The sequence below is a fragment of the Coenobita brevimanus genome, chromosome 28 (assembly GCF_032717465.1).
Source record: "Coenobita brevimanus isolate Jiangsu-jjx chromosome 28, ASM3271746v2, whole genome shotgun sequence".
In the NCBI taxonomy this organism is placed as follows: Eukaryota; Metazoa; Arthropoda; class Malacostraca; order Decapoda; family Coenobitidae; genus Coenobita; species Coenobita brevimanus.
Window position 1 is genome coordinate 14,581,626 of NC_136981.1, and position 18,667 is coordinate 14,600,292.

The following is an 18,667-nucleotide window of genomic DNA, read 5'->3' on the forward strand; positions in this document are numbered from 1 at the left end:
GTACTTCTTGAGTTTGCATATTTTTTCATCAGCCTTTTGCATGAGTTTTACTTTCCCTTCCATCATAAAATACTCATTAAATTCTTCTAGTTTACACCATTCTGCAGCATATTTTTTGAAAGCGATGTTAACATTTCCCCACACTTGTTTCCAATTGATCCTCTAGCCTCCTGTTAATTCAATCTTTTTTTCATTTGTTTTCGTAGCCTAATATTTTGTATTATGTCTAGGTTACCTGTTATTACATGCTGATGATGAATATCAGTGAACTCTGAATCGTAACACTTACGCTCATGATTTTGCACTATCCATTCTTAAACATCTACTGTAATTTTCAGTAATCTTTTTGTAGTTTAATAATCTTCCTCTTATAGTTGAACCATACTGATATACGATCACTGGGGCTTTGAATCCAGTAGGAATGCTCTCTTTGATATATGAAGACTTGAAAAGTTTATTCAATTTCAATTTTTCTATGCCTTTGTTGCAAAATTGAATTTTACACTTTATTCTTGTGAGTTTCTTTTGCATGTCTTCATTATGTTTTCATGAGTTTGTAGTGCCCAAGATCTTCTATTATCTCTCATATTCTTGAAAATTTAGAGTTTCCAACCTCATTGTTTGATCTTGTGTTTTGTACTAACATGAATAATTCACCCAGTTCTTTCTTTCTCAAATGTGGTATTGGTTTTTGACAGTATCTTAATAGTTTATTCTCTGATAAGCCTATTATGTCTGTGACATTCTTCATAAATTCTGTTGTTCTGCTGTTTTTGTTGTTGTTTGAAGTTTTTTTTCTTTTTCTGTTACTGCTGATTACCTCTAAACTCTCTGCAGTTATATCTTCTCATTGATTATATGTTGTTTCCATTTTATCATTTAATCCATATGGCTAGAATGTTCTTAGTGTCTATATCCAAAACTTTTCTCTGCTTCTCCTTTTCAAGGATACTTGTAAATATTCTTTGTTGTTTTCCATTCTTACTGTTCCATTTACCTTTTCAATTATTTGAATTGTGAAACTCATATCTTTACACTCACCTTCGTTGCAATGGTCAGAGAGTAGCTTGCATGCTGAGCCTTTCTCATTGCTTTGAATACTATTTCGACGTTGATTTATTCTAACATTTAGTCTTTGCACTGTCTCTCCAACATACTGACTTAGACAATTCTCACAAATAAGTAAATAAATAATATTTGTTGCATCACATGACGACATCACATATGTTTGCGTCTTGTAAAATTTTCCTGAAATACTGCTTTTAAAATTTAGTAGAAACATTAATTTTTGGACATGTCATACACCTTCTGTTTTTACACTTCATCATGTGATTGTAGCAAACTCTAGATGAAGGTTGAGTATCAGCCCCATTCACTGATGTGACTGAACCACCTCCAATGTTTAAGTTGTCACGGTCAACAAAAGCGTTACCTTGTCGAGGCTGAGTAACCCTCCCTGAGTCAGATTCTTGATCAGCACAGGAGGAGGCTATGTTCATTGGGGACTGCTCAATGATCATTTTTATTTTCAATATAAACATCAACTATAATAAACCAATACTTTATCCACAGTGATATACACTAAAAGATAATTTTCAGTGGGTGAGAGCTCAGCTTAACTGCCTCATTCAAACCACGATAATCACCAAACATACGTATACGAAAAGATAGGGCACATATATTCTTGCATTTATTTCGATAATGGACAATAGGGGAACTAGGTAGCAACCCAGTGACTGAGTGAAAAGAAGAAGCAGACAAAAAGGATGACAAGATGTGGTCCTCACTCTTGTTAGTGGTGGATAATCAGGATTACAGCTAAAAGCCAGTGTGGACAAAGATGGGAGAAGCTGTTGTCCTGCAGTTGACGGAATCGGATTGATGACGATACTGTTGATGACTGATGACGATTATCTTGATGCAAATTTAATTGTTCATCTGCTTATTTATAGTCAGGTGCATTAATCCCGGAAGTGGAGATCAAACATATTGCATCCATGTCACACTGCTCTTCACCATTAGGTTGTTCTCCCTCTTATTCACATTGCACTCACACTCATCCTTGACCTCCCCTTCCCCCTATCTGTCTCTACCTAACTCACACTTTCAAGCCAGTGTTTCATTCTAACTTCTAACATTTTCCAGTACAACCACATTATCACACCATCTCAGGGCACTTCTAACATCTTCCAGCACAGTCACATGGTGAAATAAGTTTAGAGTACTGCTCCTAACACTTTCTAACATACTGACATCAAAGTCACATTGTTCCTTAACCCCTTAGTGCACCATGACTCAAAACGAGTCAAAATGGTTTTAGTCTGAAGAGGAATCGATGACGCACTATGACGCACTTACAGTGGAAGTCTGAAGAGATGCTGATTAGGCAATTTTGAACAAAAATATTCACCAAAAATTATGTTTTGGCATAAAATGCATCAATATTTTGTGCAACATAGGGGAGGGTGTCTATTTCCAGGCCAACACTCTCAAATAGTCAACATTCTCTCGGTTTTCAGTTCAGGGAGGAGGGGAGGCATGCGCGATTATTGGCGATTTACTCGAAAACAATTGGTTGTATCAGAATCCTGACAATACCAGGTGAAAACTCATGAAATTCTGCATCTAGACATATGCTTAACTCTTGCATTATGTGGGCAAAGTTTTGTGCTACAGTGTAGGGCAGTTATTTTCATATCAGAACTTTCACAGTACTTTTACTCATCAATTTTGTGTGTTTTTATTAGCTTATCGTGTAGGATAAACATCACGGAAGATGATGGTATACAATTTATACCATTATAGCCAATTTCTGGGGCAAATAAAATACAAGGGAATGTTTTCCTTTGTGCGCAAATCCAGCCTGCTGTCATGGCATTTTCTCTTATCATGTCACACACACTTACAGAAAACTTACGGTGTGTAAGGGGATTTCTCATGTGCCTGTCAGTCTCTCCTTGCAAATTCCACATGCTTGTCTCAAGTAACTCATTTTTAGTTTTCTCTCTCTGGACTTTTGTCCTTCAATAAGTTTCAAATTTCACTACCATGATTTAGGATGGGTGTCACACTGAATGTCTAAAATATTTCCTTCCCACTCAAGCCTACAAACATCAAGGCTGCTTTTACCACAATGCAGCTTCCAAATATATAGCTAGAGTTTATTTTCCATTAAAAAAATGAAGAAAAGAGGTTTTATTCTGAGAAGCTCTCAAATCATAAATAAAAGTAGGATTTTATATAAACGTCTCCCCACCCCCCCAAAAAAAGTGCCTTTGGAATATACCTGAACATTTCATGCTGTGATGTAGTGATAGTAAAATGGCGAATCAGAGCCCGATTCCATCAGTGAATCACAGTACATGATATCTTTGAATGAGTTTCAGACACAGTACGACTCAAATGAATATATCATTGGGTTACTATTATCAGTTACTTTTAGCTATTGTATTACTAAATTGTTCGCTTCACAGTTACAATGCTGGCTAGTGCGACGACTGATAAACAGTGAAACCACTAATTTTTCCAGCTACTGTAGGTTTTCATATCACACAGAGTAACGTTTCAAATTACTCAGCACCATAATATCGTTGATCCAGTCAAGATTGAATATTGGTAACATGAGAACAGGATACCAAGCAGTTAGATTACTGTATTTATGAAGTTGTGCTTGATGTATCCTGCAGATTGTTCTCATCAGCCTTTTCAAATTTTTAAGTTGACAAAGGGATACTGAAAAGTGCTAGACTTGTTACTAGTGGACAATATAATGCTACAGTCATGGTGGATAGTGTTAAAGTGACTGTGCTTATGTAGGGATGGTTGTGGTACTTTGGGTAACAGCAGAGTTCCATTTTGATCTTTTGAGAAGGTGGGAGCATGGGGAATATTTTTTCTGTCCTATTTAACCAACTTACCAACAAGAGAAAAGAACATCTACTATGCCTATTTCAGTTTTGCTCAGGGGAATAACTTTCTGCACAGTTCCAATGTCGTATATATACGTGTAATTATCCCTGCATCCTAAAATAAACATAAGCTCTTTATTCCATTAACAATATTAAATATATTTCATCTGGACCTCTGCCACATAGTAAGATAGTATGATTGGGCCTTCAAAGAAAGTAATGGAGGAACCCTGCTCTACACACTAATGGCAAGGAAAATGCTTGAAGTAAAAGATTTTCTGGTATAAATAATAATAAATTTTCATCGGGATTCTTGATTTATTATGCAGCATTGTGCAAACGCTCACCTGTTATTACAGCTCCTTATACTCGCACACACCAGTTATGTGCAAAAAATTATTTATAACCGAATAAGAACTCTTTTATTCCAGAGTTTGTAATTTGAAATATGAGAGCACTTGCAAAAACTAAGGAAAGTCACAGAACTGCGAGGTTGGAAAATTATGTACAAGTGCTGAAATTCCTTTCAATTTGGCGTTCATCAACTACATGCCTATGTTGTGCTGATATATTTGTCAGCCAACATATCCAGCAGTCAAAATGCCATTCAGAAGAAAAGTACCCAAAATGAACCATTAATTCTCCTGTGTGGCCTAATTTTAGTAGCAATTTATGCTACTACTGAAATATGACAAATCCAAATCCATTAGGGCATTCCACATCCATTCAAACCCTACCATGTAAAATTCAGCTCACTCGAGTCACCAGAGGTACTGTTGCAATCCGTTCAAATACAGTAGGGGTTAATTCAAATGAATCTAACCACTTGAACTTTTATAGGTCGTCAGGTTCAGTTAGGTACTTGACATTCAATGTGAAGTGGATAAGTTTATGATTTTTCAGGTCATAATCAGTATAGTGGTCCAGATGGATCAACTGAGATACTGTCATATCAGGTCAGATCCAAAGGTTCAGTCAGGCTATTTAAATCAGTTCATTCTCATCCAGTCAGATCGGTGCAGGTTCATATATGTTGGTTAGGCTTCAGTTTGGAATAAGTAGGTCATTGCAGGACCTTTTATGCCACACAAGGTCTGTTTCAGTAGCTCTTCACATCCCATGACTGTTGATGACTGCACTTTTGCGGTGGCGGAGGCAGAAATAATGGTTTTCTTGTATTGATGAGGGATGCCTTCACGTGGTGCCACCGATATACTGTATATTGGTAATTCCGTTGTTTTGGTATAGTCTACAAAGTTTCTCACCACCCTTCCTTATCTACAAAAGCCGAAATGGATACTGCGTTGGCAGAGCAGCTTCCGCCTAAAGTTCATCAGGTTCACATCCGGATTAGCCTTGAGCTCCGAAAAATAAAGTAGAAAAAAAAAATTATATATTATGTTCCAGTCACTTAATTTTAACTTATTTCTGGGTCAGATAGGTTTACCGACATTTATTCCTGTTAACTAATGCCTTATGTTTCAGCAAGCCACCCATCCTCCCACCCATCCTCCCATCCATCAAACCTTCTCACTCAGCCTGGTCAATCACCCACTCATCTACCATGCCTGCCTAATATATCCACTCACCGAGACTACCCACCCTCCCACTAAACCCACCCGCTCGACTACCTACCCATCCATTAGCCTATCCGCTCACCCACCTGTCCAATCACCTCACCTGCCTGCTCATCCTTGTATTTCACCCATTCGTTCAGCCTGCCCACACCCTCCAACCCACTCGCTCATCGACCCATCTCATCTGTTCACCCACCCGTCCCCCAACTCCACCTTTCCTCCCACCCTGTCCCCCCACCAAACTCTACCCACCTACGCCACTAGCCTACTCATCCACCCACGCACTCTACCCTTCTCTCACTTACCCAACCCGACCGCCTGTCAACCCACCTACAGATCCACGTCACTCGCCTGTCCACCCACCCCCAACTACCTACGTACCATACTAACCCTACTTGCCACCAACCCATCCCACGTACCAAGCCGCCCATCCATCCACCTACAAGGGTTTGAACTCATATATAGATAGATGAATAGACACATAGATAGAGATATATATGTATACATATACATATACGACTCAAGGTGCCTGGAACCACTGTCTGACTCTCTTCTTCTTCATTTCTGCAACTTTCGTGGCCTTTCCTCTAACTTTCGCTTTGTTGAGCACCACCTCTCTTTCTCTAAACCTCACCTTCTTTTCCTAACTGAGATTCAGCTGTCTGACGCAACTAACAGCAAATCCTTTTCTGTATCATCCTACTTTCTCTATACTCATTTCAAAGCCAAAGGTGGCTGTTGTGTATATATATGCAACAACTTATCTTCCTCTCGTGTTCCTCAACTTGATTCTTCTGAATTCTCTACACTTTGGCTTCGGCTTTCCCGTCATTCTCTGACTAAATATATCTGTGCTGTTTACTTATCTCCTAATTCTACTGACTATTAAAAATTCTTTGACTATCTTACTTCTATGATGGAACACATTCTATCCATTTCTCCTTTCTCTGAAATCTCCATTCTTGGAGATTTCAATGTTCACCACCAACTTTGGCTCTCCTCTTCTTTCACTGATCCACCTGGTGAACAAGCCTACATCTTTTCTATCCTTAATGACCTAGAGCAGCTTGTACAGCACCCTACCCGTATCTCTGACCGCCTTGGAGAGAGCTCCAACATACTTGACCTCTTCCTTACAACTAATCCTTCTGCTTACTCTGTTAATCTTTTCTCTCTGTTGGGCTCCTCCGATCACAACCTTATCACCCTAACCTGTCCTATCGCTCCAGTACGGCCTGCAGACCCTCCCAAATGTCGTCTCTGGCACTTTAGAGCTGCGGATTGGGAGGCCCTCAGGCAGTACTTCTTTGATTTTCTTTGGAATGATTATTGCTTCCATGGCTGGGAGCCATCTGAGTGTGTCTTGTGCATTACGGAGGTTATTCTCTTGGGCATGGAAGCATACATTCCTTTTTCATATCCTTTAACTAATGCACGAAAGCCTTGGTTTAATCACACTTGTTCTAATGCTGTCCGCAACAAGGAGAGGGCCTATAAAAGGTACCGGAGCCAACCCACTCCTGAATCACATCTATTATACATTTCTGCCCGGAATCGTGCTAAGTCTGTTCTTCGCTCTGCTAAAAATAATTTCATCCATACAAAATGCTCTCAACTCTCTAAATCGAACTCTTCCTGCTCCTTCTGGCACCTTGCCATAAACCTTTCTAACAACTTTACCTCATCATTCTTCCCTCCTCTTTTCTACTCTGATGGCTCTGTAGCTATTTCTTCTACTGATAAAGCAGATCTCTTCGCACAGACTTTCTCCAATTCCAACTTAGACGATTCCGGCGCTGTTCCTCCATTACTTCCCCCCTCTGACTTCCTCATGGCTAACATTAAAATTTCTTCAGCTGATGTATTTTCTGCCATTGCTGGCCTCAGTACTAATAAGGCATATGGGTCTGATGGAGTCCCTCATATTGTTTTCAAGAACTGTGCTTCTGTGCTTACACCCTGCCTAGGCAAACTCTTTCGCCTTTGTCTACCAACTTGTACCTTTCCTTCTTGCTGGAAGTTTGCTCTCATTCAGCCAGTCCCAAAGAAGGGTGACCATTCCCAACCCTCTAACAATCGTCCAATTGCTTTAACATCCTGTATCTCAAAAGTTTTTGAGTCTATTCTTAATAGAAAAATTTTAAAGTATCCTATCACAACCTTCTTTTTGATCGTCAGTATATGTTCCGTCAGGGACGCTCCACAGGAGATCTTCTCACCTACCTTTCAGACTCCTGGTCATCCTCCTTTCGGGACTTTGGCGAAAGCTTTGCCATTGCACTTGACATCTCAAAGGCTTTCGATCGAGTCTGGCATAAATCTTTAATTTCCAAACTGCCCTCTTACGGTTTCTATCCTTCTATCTGTGCCTTCATCTCTAGCTTCCTTTCTGGTTGTTCTATAGCCGCTGTTGTAGACGGCTATCGTTCGTCTCCTAGATCTATAACAGTGGTGTTCCTCAGGGCTTTGTCCTATCACCAACTCTCTTCCTTTTATTCATCAATGACCTTCTAAGCTGTACATCTAACCATATCCACTCATACACTAATGACTCCAGCCTTCACCTTTCCATTCGATTCTCACAACGTCCATCTCAGCAGTTACTTCAACAGGCAAGGGATGAGGCTATGGGACACCTAATGTCTGACTTGGCTCGTATCTCTGACTGGGGTAAAAAATGATCTGGTTTTTAATGCATCAAAGACTCAGTTTTTGCACCTATCAACCCGACAAAATCTTCCACAGGTATACCCACTTATGTTTAATAATACTCAACTTAATCCTGCATCATCGTTGAACATGCTTGGGATTTCATTTGCTTGGGACTTGTCTTGGAATGATCATATTACATCTCTTGTAAAATCTGCTTCCAAGCGATTGGATGTGCTAAGCCAACTCCGTTCCTTCTTTGTCCCTGCACAAATAATGACTATACAGGGGTTTTATCCGCCCCTGTGTGCAGTACAACTCTCATGTGTGGGGAGGCTCCCCACATACAGCTCTTCTCAATAGGGTGGAGTCAAAGGCTTTTCGTCTCATTAACTCTCCCCCTCTTACTGACTCCCTTCAACCTCTGTCTCTTCGCCGCAATGTTGCATCTTTATCTCTTTTATATCGCTACATCAATGGTCACTGTTCCTCGGAACTGTCTGCATGCATTTCTCCACTTCTACGACGGGCGCATAGCACCCGTCTAGCAGCAAACTCTCACCCCTTTTCTGTTCAACTCTCTAATGCAAGAGTTAACCGTTACTCCCAGTCCTTCATTTATGCAACAGGTCAACTCTGGAACTGTCTCCCTCTTTCTGTATTTCCTGCTTCCTATGATCTCCAGTCTTTCAAACGCAGTGTGTCCAGGCATCTCAAAACGAATGGATCTTGAATTTGGCTCTCTCTTGTATTTTGTTTTTTCTCTTGGAAGGAACAGTTTTGCGGGCTCATTGCCTTTGGTTCCTTCTTCCTCAAAAAAAAAAAAAAAAAAAAGATATACAACATTACGGTTTGCTTTTTTTTTTTTTTTTTTTTTTTTTTTTGCCATACGGACGTGTTCAGTAGAAACAACCAACTCTTAAAGTCAAAGTTCACACCTTTTTCATGAGCTTTAGCCACAATCGAATAAGTAAAAAGTGAGAAAAGAAATATTACAAACACCTTCACTTACAGGTATGACAGGGTGTGGTGGGCATGAGATCCATGTGGCCCCATTTGTTTACATTACACACCTGATTATAATAATCAGAGCAGCCGCTTCAACGCACCACCATCCCCTGTAGGATTTATGAGTGAATGAAATTATACAGTGACTAACAATAGTTTGTGCATCTGGGGTTTGCTGTCATAAACTGAGTCTCAAACCTTTTCTTTTTTCACTAGATTTCTTTGCGTGATCTCATAGGGAATGCTGAAGAAAAGCGTTCATTGACATATATCACGGTGTTCGGGAGCCACTCCGTAAGCAGGAATGGCGCAGGTTCAAAATGGCGTCGAGTACAGTACGTAGGGCATAGGAGCGCTCGCGTAAAAACTGTCTCAAAGCCCATTTCTAAGCTTTTGAACTAAAAGACCTTCGCTATTCAACTGTAAAAATACTCTCAAAGTCTTACTGACCTTCTAAGGAGTCCAAAATCGATCCGCAATAATATCAATTTTGTTCTTTTTTTCCTTTTTCTTCAACAGTCACAACTCCAAAACAAAAATCCGAATGCGAACGTCCTATACACCAAAACGCTTCTTGTCAAATGGAGATGCTTATTTTCATGTTTAGAAAATTATTCAGGCTACAGTTCTCGAGTTGTTGCCTGAAAACCGCATCGCGGTCACGCGTAAGTACGCCAATTTGCGCAATATTTGTTAGCTACAGCGCGCCTACAGTTAAAGAATGTACCGAAACACTTCTTTTCACAGGGAAGCACCCTCATTTTGCTCTTGCAGTAGCAATGGAGCTATGTTCTACTAGACAACAGAAGTCTAAACAGAATCGCTTTACCGTAGCTAGCCTCAACTTACAGTGTTATTCTCCGGGTCTCAACTTGCCTCTGCTTTTCGACAAGAGTGCTTTCTTCTTTTGCGTAGGTTAACAATAGATTAGACGCTACCTTTGAATACCAGTCAATCCTGGGAAGCGAGCTAGTTTTCTACTGACTTTCATGATTAAGCCTGATGCAGTTCAGGATACTTCTCCATTACACGTACAGTATGTGCATGGTGTTACGCATGTGCGCGTGCGTACGTGCATAGCATCTAGTGTTTGCCCCAAGTGTGATTTACCAGTGCTACAGACCACGTTACCTTCTTCAATATGACAGAAACAAAATAATATGTCATTGTTTTTTCACTGTTATTTAGTTTAATTTGTCATTGTTTTCGCCTATGATTATGTCTTTCAATCTCTCAGCTTGGCGCCAGACGTAAGAGCTTGGTAAAAATGCATGTTCAGAAGTTGCGCATACTTACTGAAATCTTGCTATGCTTGTAAGAGAGAAGTATCCAAATCACATCACGTGATACATGTACATGCATGCTTGGAATGCTGAAATCATGCTATGCATGTAACAGTCCAAATCTGACACTTGCATTACGCATTATACTTCCACAAAATTATCATAAACTAGAAAAAAAAAATAATCTAAAATTATTGTTAAGAAGTAGGAATGGCAAATGTACAGTACAAGATAAGAGATGAAAAAAGCGCAGAAATGAAGGAAAAACATTCAGGAGCCGAATGCTAATCGCTCGCCAGAATATGCTCTTGGCCTAGTCCAAGATTTAGGCCATATCTTGATACCCTGAAGGTTTCATGTTGATAGCTCAAACCGTTCATGAAATATAACGGTGCTAAAGGCGGGTGATAAAAATTAGTTGACCTTTGGCAGCCATTTTGGTTTCCTTGACCTTGTCTCCAAGTGCCCATTTTTGAACTCGTCGAAGACTTTGGCCATATCTTGATTCCCTGAAGGTTTAATGTTGATTGCTCAAGCCTTCCATGAGGTATAATGGTGCTAAAGGCGGGCGATAAAAACTAGCTGACCTTCGGCAGCCATTTTGGTGCCCTTAACCTTGACCCCGAGTGCCCATTTCCGAGCTCGTCCAAGATTTTGGCCATATCTTGATACCCTGAAAGTTTCATATTGATAGCTCAAGCCGTTCATGAGACATATGAACACACACACACACACACACACACACACACACACACACACACACACACACACACACACACACACACACACACACACACAGGCAAAAACATTATCGCCCCGCCTTTTAAAGGCGGGCGATAACAAGAGCATTACACCAGCTACAAATACGTGTTTGTGGCTAAGGTGTGGAATGTAGTAATGGGTATAGATCTCCAAATTTGCTGAGGGAAAATGTGCTGAGATACTAGGTGAAAAAAGCACAGAAACAAGAGAGCAGACAGGATGGGAGGAGATTTGGAGACCTGTACTCATTACTACATTCCACCAACTGCAGGTTTGTGTTTAAAGTTTGGAATGTAGTAACGGGTATAGGTCTCCAAATCTGCTCTCTTGTTTCTGTGCTTTTTTTTCAGATCTTATCTCAGCACGTTTGTCATCTGCATATTGGGAGTCTTATACCTATTACTACATTCCACACCTTAGCCACAAACATGTATTTGTAGCTGGTGGAATACTATGTTTCTGTGCTTTTCCCATCTATTATCTGTGCACTTTTGCCATTCTTACATCTTAATAATTTTAGAAGAAAATTTTTGTTTTCTAGTTGTGTCTTTCAGTTGACCAGACCCCTTAGCTCTCACACCCTTTCGATCAGTTGTAAAATAACTGATGAGTGTGACTACATGAATACCTTCCATAACTTCCAGAACCCGACGACTGTGTATGTTGACTCTGGTGGTGTGCCTCAACTTCTTCACGGCCTCGCTGGTGTACTTCGGCCTGAGTCTAAGCGCCGTCAACTTCAGCACCAACCCGTTTCTGTACATGAGTTTGAATGGCCTGATAGAACTCCCAGCCTACATCCTTGCCGGTCCCATCCTGGCTGTACTTGGGCGCAAAATACCGGCTATACTCTGTTTTTTTGTCACAGGAATGGCTGTGATAGCCCTATCATTCATTCCTCAAGGTTTGTGTTTGGCAAATCATATTTAATTGCCTTCACTTATGGGTGTTCTGGTAATATATTTAGGAGTGTTGTAATGCTCTCGCAACTTATCTGGTATTGACAATGGTATGGTAAAAGGAGTAAGTAAAGGAGGTTTCCTTAATTTGGTAAAAAACAGTTTTAATACTTTGTTTTACGATATCGTTATTGCTCAAAATGTATTTTTTCCACATAGTAAAGAGGATAATATACAAGCAGAATTGATTCTGATCAGTTATTTACTTCGCATAGTCACCCTTTGTAAGACATGCCTATTTATCTTTCCGAGTCCATAAACGTTGAATTTAACAAACAAACCTTTAGTCAAACTCCTTTTGAATGTACTAGCGCTCAGCACATATTCAAAATCTTATAGATTCTCTTACTCCTAACCATAATTATGTAGTTCACTCTTTCATTTTCCCTACCAGGTGATTTCAGTATTGAATCTTTTAGTTAAGTTCGATTTCAGCATTCTAATTATGGGTGTAACAGCTGTAGTGAAATAGTTTTTTTTGCAAATGAATTGCTGTTGCAGCTATTCGTTGCCTGGCAACGACACCCTTAGGCCCTCCATGGCCTTGGGTCGAGAAATTGTTTGGATCCAGTGGTCGGCCCTGGCACAATTTTTTCAAATTCAAAAATCATTTTTTTTCTACCAAATTGAAGAGCAATGTCTGGCGAACCTCTTAATGCAGTTTTAGCTTCCTAAACCCATCCTGTCTTTCACAATGAAGCGCAAAAAATTTCGTAAAATAACTGCGTACACATCAGTGAAAAATAAGCAGAGGACCGAAAGAAGATCGCACTAAGAAATATCCATATTTTCACCCCCCCCCCCGAAAAAAAATAAAATCATTGGTGCAGAACTGGTTTGAAATGACTAGATATGAGTATTACAAAAAAAAATCTGTACATCTATCTATCTATCAATTTATTGCCAGTCTCCTTAATCCCGTAAGGAGTGGCCACACACATATCGCCTCCATGTCGCCCTGTCCCCTGCCATTTCACTGCCCTGCTCCCAGCTCACACCGCTCTCTCTCATAGACCTCTCCACTCCATCCCTCCATCTCATCCTTGGCCTCCCCCTCCCTCTCCCTCCCTCAACCTCACTCACACTCTACTCGTCAGTCTCTCTCACTCCATCCTCTCCACATGGCCAAACCACCTCAATGTGTTTCTCCTAACGCTTCCTACCACATCAACATCCACACCACAACGCTCCTTCACTTCCTCATTTCTCAATCTGTCTCTCCATGTGACTCCTCATGCTCCTTTCAAATATCTCATTACTGCTCCCACTCTTGACTTCTGTCCCTCCAACAAGGTATAAGCTTCACTTCCATACTTTAGAGATGGTATCACAATACTGTCATGTAGTAACTTTTTCACGTCCATGCTCACTTCCCTGTTTCTTATCACTGCTTTCAAGGAATCAGCAACCTATCTCCCTTGTTGTACCCTTTCAAGCACTTCACCTTCTAAACTTCTATCATTACTCATCACAAAACCCAAGTACTTAAACGCAATCACATTTTCCATTTCTTCCTCATCCAACCTCACTGTACATTCACTGACTTCACCTCTCTCGAAGGCCATAAGTTTACTCTTACCTACATTCACCTTTGGATTCCGTTTCTTATATACTCTCCCAAACTCATCCAATAAGCCTTGCACCTTCCCTTCGTCTTCACTTAACAACACAGTATCATCTGCAAACAATAGTACAGGGAGTTTACAAACATTGCCCTCTCTCATTAGGGCCACTCCAACATCCACTGCCCTACCTTGTATCTCTTTTATAGCCCGCTCCATATACAGACTGGACAGCCATGGAGACATGGCACATCCCTGTTTCAATCCAACCCTCAAATAGAAAAATTCACTCAGTTCACTGTCCACACGCACTGCAGCCTCAGGAAGCTCACACATACTCTTCACGGCATTCAGGAACTTCCCATCTACTCCATATATTCTTAATATTTTCTACAATCCTTGTCTATCCACTCTGTCATATGCTTTCTCCAAATCCATGAAGGCTGCATACATCTTCTTTCCCTTCTCTAGAAAATTTTCCACTAAAGATCTAAGAATGAATATCTGATCTACACAACCTCTTCCCTTCCTAAATCCTCACTGTTCTTTTCCAACTAATTCCTCTGATATTTCCCTAACACTGTCAAGAAGTATCCTACCACATACTTTTCGTATTACACTAAGAAGACAAATGCCTCTATGATTTCCACATACTTTTTTTTCCCGTTTTCCATTGCACATGGTAATAATTATACCTGACTTACAATCATCCAGGACTCTACCTTCATCTCAGGCCAATTTGCACATCTTCCACATCCATTCTGCTACTATCTCTCACCCATGCTTCAGCATTTCACCACACACTCTATCAGTTCCTGTGGCTTTCCCAATTTTAATTTTCTTCATCGCTTCCACAACTTCCATCCTACTGATTTCTTCCTCTCTTCTCACATTAGATTAGTCAGATTAATCAATAATCCTGCCATAACTCAGGACCTTCCTCCGTTATCAGTACGTAGAGATGTTGCTTCTTTAGCACTATTTTATCGATATTTTTACCGTACGTGCTCTAACGAACTGGCTTCAATTGTGCCTCCCCTTCACATTTTCTCCTGAAATACTCGGGCAGCTGGGAGCGCCTATGAACTCACACTCTCTCCCCCACAATGCAGAACCTCTGCTTATCAAAATTCATTTATCCCCAGAACTACTACTCTGTGGAAATCACTTCCTGAGAGTTGCTTCCCACATATATTTAATCCTCTCAATTTTAAATCCAATTGTTATAAGTATTTTATGAATGGAGGATGCCTTTAGGCACATGGACATATTTTTTTTTCCTTTGTTTTTCCTTCCTCCATTCATTATTAAAAAAAAAAATCCCTCAGTCCCCCAGCCATTCCCCAGCCACTTGTACTCGCATTACTTTCATTTTCTATGTTCAACAATTCCTCAAAGTGTTCTCTCCATCTACTCACTTTTTCTCCCTTCTCCACTAGTAATTTACCATTTTTATCTTTCACTCTCCAGCTAACTTCTTTGGCACCCTGTATAACTCTCTCTACCTCTTTCCAGAACATTACATTCCCTCCACTTTACACTCAAATTCTTCCAGATCCCTCATCCACTCTCTTCTTACTCTCTCTTACTAATCTTTTCACCTCTCTCTTCCTCTCTACATACAATTCTCTCTTCCATCTCTCAAATTCTAGCACGCCCCATTCATTTTATGCTTTCTTCTTTTGTGCCACAGCCTTTCTCACCTCTTCATTCCACCATGCTGTTCCCTGCACCCCCTTTCGTCTTCTCTTCACCCCACACACCACCTCACATACTGCACAGATTTCTTCTGTGAATATCTTGCACACACCTTCCACGTCCACCATGTGCTCCAATCCATATTTACCCAATCGCTCCTCCACTTCCCTCTTATATGCTGCCCTTTTTTCATCCTCTTGCGACTTTTGCACCCTCCTTATATGAGCTACTTCCTCCTGTCCTTCCCTTCTTCTATTTCTCCATTTCGTTTGGACACTGATTCTGATCACCACTCCCCTCCCCCATCCTGTATATGCTCTTGCATTCATTACCTACCTTCTCACCCTGTCACCCACACATACTGAATCAATTATACCTTCCATTCATTCAGTTCCTCATCCACCCTTCTCATCACACGCCAGGTATACCTGTAGATCATTTTTTGCTTGGAGAGGTTATTGGCTATCACCAACCCCCTCCCGGCACAAATGTCCACTAAAACACTGCCATTGTCATCCATCTCTGTAGGCACACCCCACTCACCAACTACTCCATCCACCTTCACATTCCCTACTTTTCCATTCATATCTCCATCCAAAAACACTCTCATTCCTTTCAGACTTTTCCATGCACACTTCCACATTTGTCCAGAACTCTTCTCTCACTCTGCTTGCACGATCTCGTGTTGGTACATACACGCACACAATCACCCACATTTGTAATCCAGATTTCAATCTTACCCATACAGTCCTTGAGCCAACTGATTAATACTCTCTTATACTCTCCTTCCATCTGTTATTCACAACAATACACACTCCATCTTTTGCCCTCTCATTCTCACCTACTCCCGTGGATATAACCCATCCATACTCCCACTCTTTCACACTGTTACCTCATCATTTAGTTTCAGTTAATCCACAAACATCCACTTTTGCACCCTCAAGCACCTGGACAATCTCTCTCTCTTTCACCTCATCATTCGCACCCCTTACACTCCATGTAGCTATCCGTACCATGTCCTTTGTTCGGTCCTTAGTCGTCACCTTGTCAGTCCTGGTCCGAGGCTTCTTATTGGTATTTTTAGTTAGTTGTTTCCCGGGAAGGGGCACTAACCTGCGCCAAACCACTTATTGTCACGTAGGGAACACATGTTGGTTGGTTATAAGGTTACCACCCAGCGTTGTAAATGCTTTCCAAGTTTACAGGAAAACATTTGGCTTGCCACTCAATGTTGAGTTACCCTAAAAACAGAGCAACACTACACTAAGTGGGTGGATGATGGACGCCCCCACCTACCACACATACGGAAATTTTCATTTTATTTATTATTTTTCAGATTTATCGATGTTCATTGTGTTTATGCATGTATTGAGTTTTTTATGTTGTTTGGGTGGTTTAGTCTGTGTCCAAAGAAAGGTGAGAGATGGTAGGTTTTTACTCTAACAAGAGAAGGGTTCCCCTTTGTGTGTACAGGCTGAACAGCATCTGCTAAACTTCGAAAGGCCCGCTTAGAGTAAGCCATCTTCTCCTACCGGCTTGTCTATCTGGATGCTGGATCGAAACAGGGATGTGTCATTATCTCCATGATTGTTCAGGCTGTAGATGGATAGAGTTGTAAAAGGGATACAAGGTAAGACAGTGGATGTTGGAGTGGCACTTGTGAGAGAGGGCAGTGTTTGGAGATTTCCTGTTCTGCTGTTTGCATATGATACTACGTCGTTAAGTGAAGCCGAAGGGGAACTGCAAGCCTTGGTGAATGAGCTTACGAGAGACTGTGAGAAACGGAATCTAAAGGTGATTGTAGTGAACAGTAAGGTTGTGGTCTTCGAGAAAAATGAAGTGACAGAATGCACAGTGAGGCTTCATGATGAGGAAATGGAAAAAGTGAGCGCATTTAAGTACTTGCGTAGCGTCATAGTTAAGGATGGAAGTTTAAAGGATGAAGTGCTTGAACGGGTACGACAGGGAAGAAAGGTTGCTAGTTCTTTGAGAGCAGCGATAATAAATAAGGAAGTAAGCATAGAAGTAAAAAAAAAAGTTGCTGCATGATAGTTTTGTGATACCAGCTCTAATGTATGGAAACGAAGCTTGGATCTTGTGGGACGGACACAAGTCAAGAGTGAGAGCAGTGGAAATTAGTTATATGTGAGGAGCATGTGAAATTACAAAGACAGACTGGCCAATGAGGAAGTGATGGAGCGTTGTGGTGTGGATGTGGATATGATAGAATGCGTTAGGAGAAATACACGGAGGTGGTTTGGTGATGTGGAGAGGAAGGAGAGCGAGAGCCTAACGATGAGAGTGTATATGAGTTAGGTGGAGGGGGAGGAGAGGGAGGGGGAGGTCAAGAATGAGATGGAGGGATGGAGTGGAAAGGTATGTGATAGATTGGGGTGTGAGCTGGGAGGATAGTGAAATGGCGCGCGACAGGGTGATATGGAGGCGATCATTCACCAAGGCTTGCAGTTCTCCTTCGTCTTCACGTAACACTACAGCATCATCTGCAAACAACAGTACAGGGAGTTTCCAAACACTACCCTCTCTCATTAGAGCCGCTCCAACATCCGCTGCCCTACCTTGTATCTCTTATATAATCCCATCCATATACAGATTGAACAACGATGGAGACATGACACACCCCTGTTTGAATCCAACATCCGATAGAAAAATTCACTCAGCTCACTATTCATACGCACTACAGCAGCTTCCTATTTACTCCATATAATCGTAATACTTTCCACATCTCTTGTCTTTCCACTCTGTCATATGCTTTCTCCACGTCCGTGAAGGTCGCGTACGGTTTCTTTCCCTTCGCTAGAAACGTTTCCACTAAATACCTAAGGATGATTAACTGAAATTTACTGGAGAGGTGAGAGTGTGAGAGAATGGGAGTATGGATGGGGTATATGAGCAGTAGGTGAGAATGAGAGGGCAGTAGGAGAATGTATTGTTGTGAGTAACAGATAGAAGGAGATTATAAGAATGTATGGATCAGTTGGCTCAAGGATTGTGTGGGTAAGAATGAAAGTTGAACTACAAATGTGGGCGATTGTGTGCGTGTATACGCCAACACAAGATCGTGCAAGCAGAGTGAGAGAAGAGTTCTGGACAAATGTGGAAGTGTGCATGGAAAAGTTTCAAAAGAATGAGACAGTGTTTTGAATGGAGATATGAATGGAAAAGTAGGGAATGTGAAGATGGATGGAGTAGTTGGTGAGTGGGGTGTGCCTACAGAGATGGATGAGAATGGCAGTGTTTTAG

At 40.9% G+C, this 18,667-nt stretch overlaps 1 protein-coding gene across 1 annotated transcript in view; it reads left to right on the forward strand.

Annotated features, from left to right (window-relative positions):
• The window catches only part of LOC145394744 (solute carrier family 22 member 6-A-like), a 289,876-nt gene that overhangs the window by 177,593 nt on the left and 93,616 nt on the right, over positions 1-18,667 (forward strand). The window contains exon 9 of the mRNA XM_080268523.1: positions 11,832-12,091. Within this exon, the coding sequence (XP_080124649.1) occupies positions 11,832-12,091 (260 nt within the window). The remainder of the gene's footprint in view (positions 1-11,831; positions 12,092-18,667) is intronic.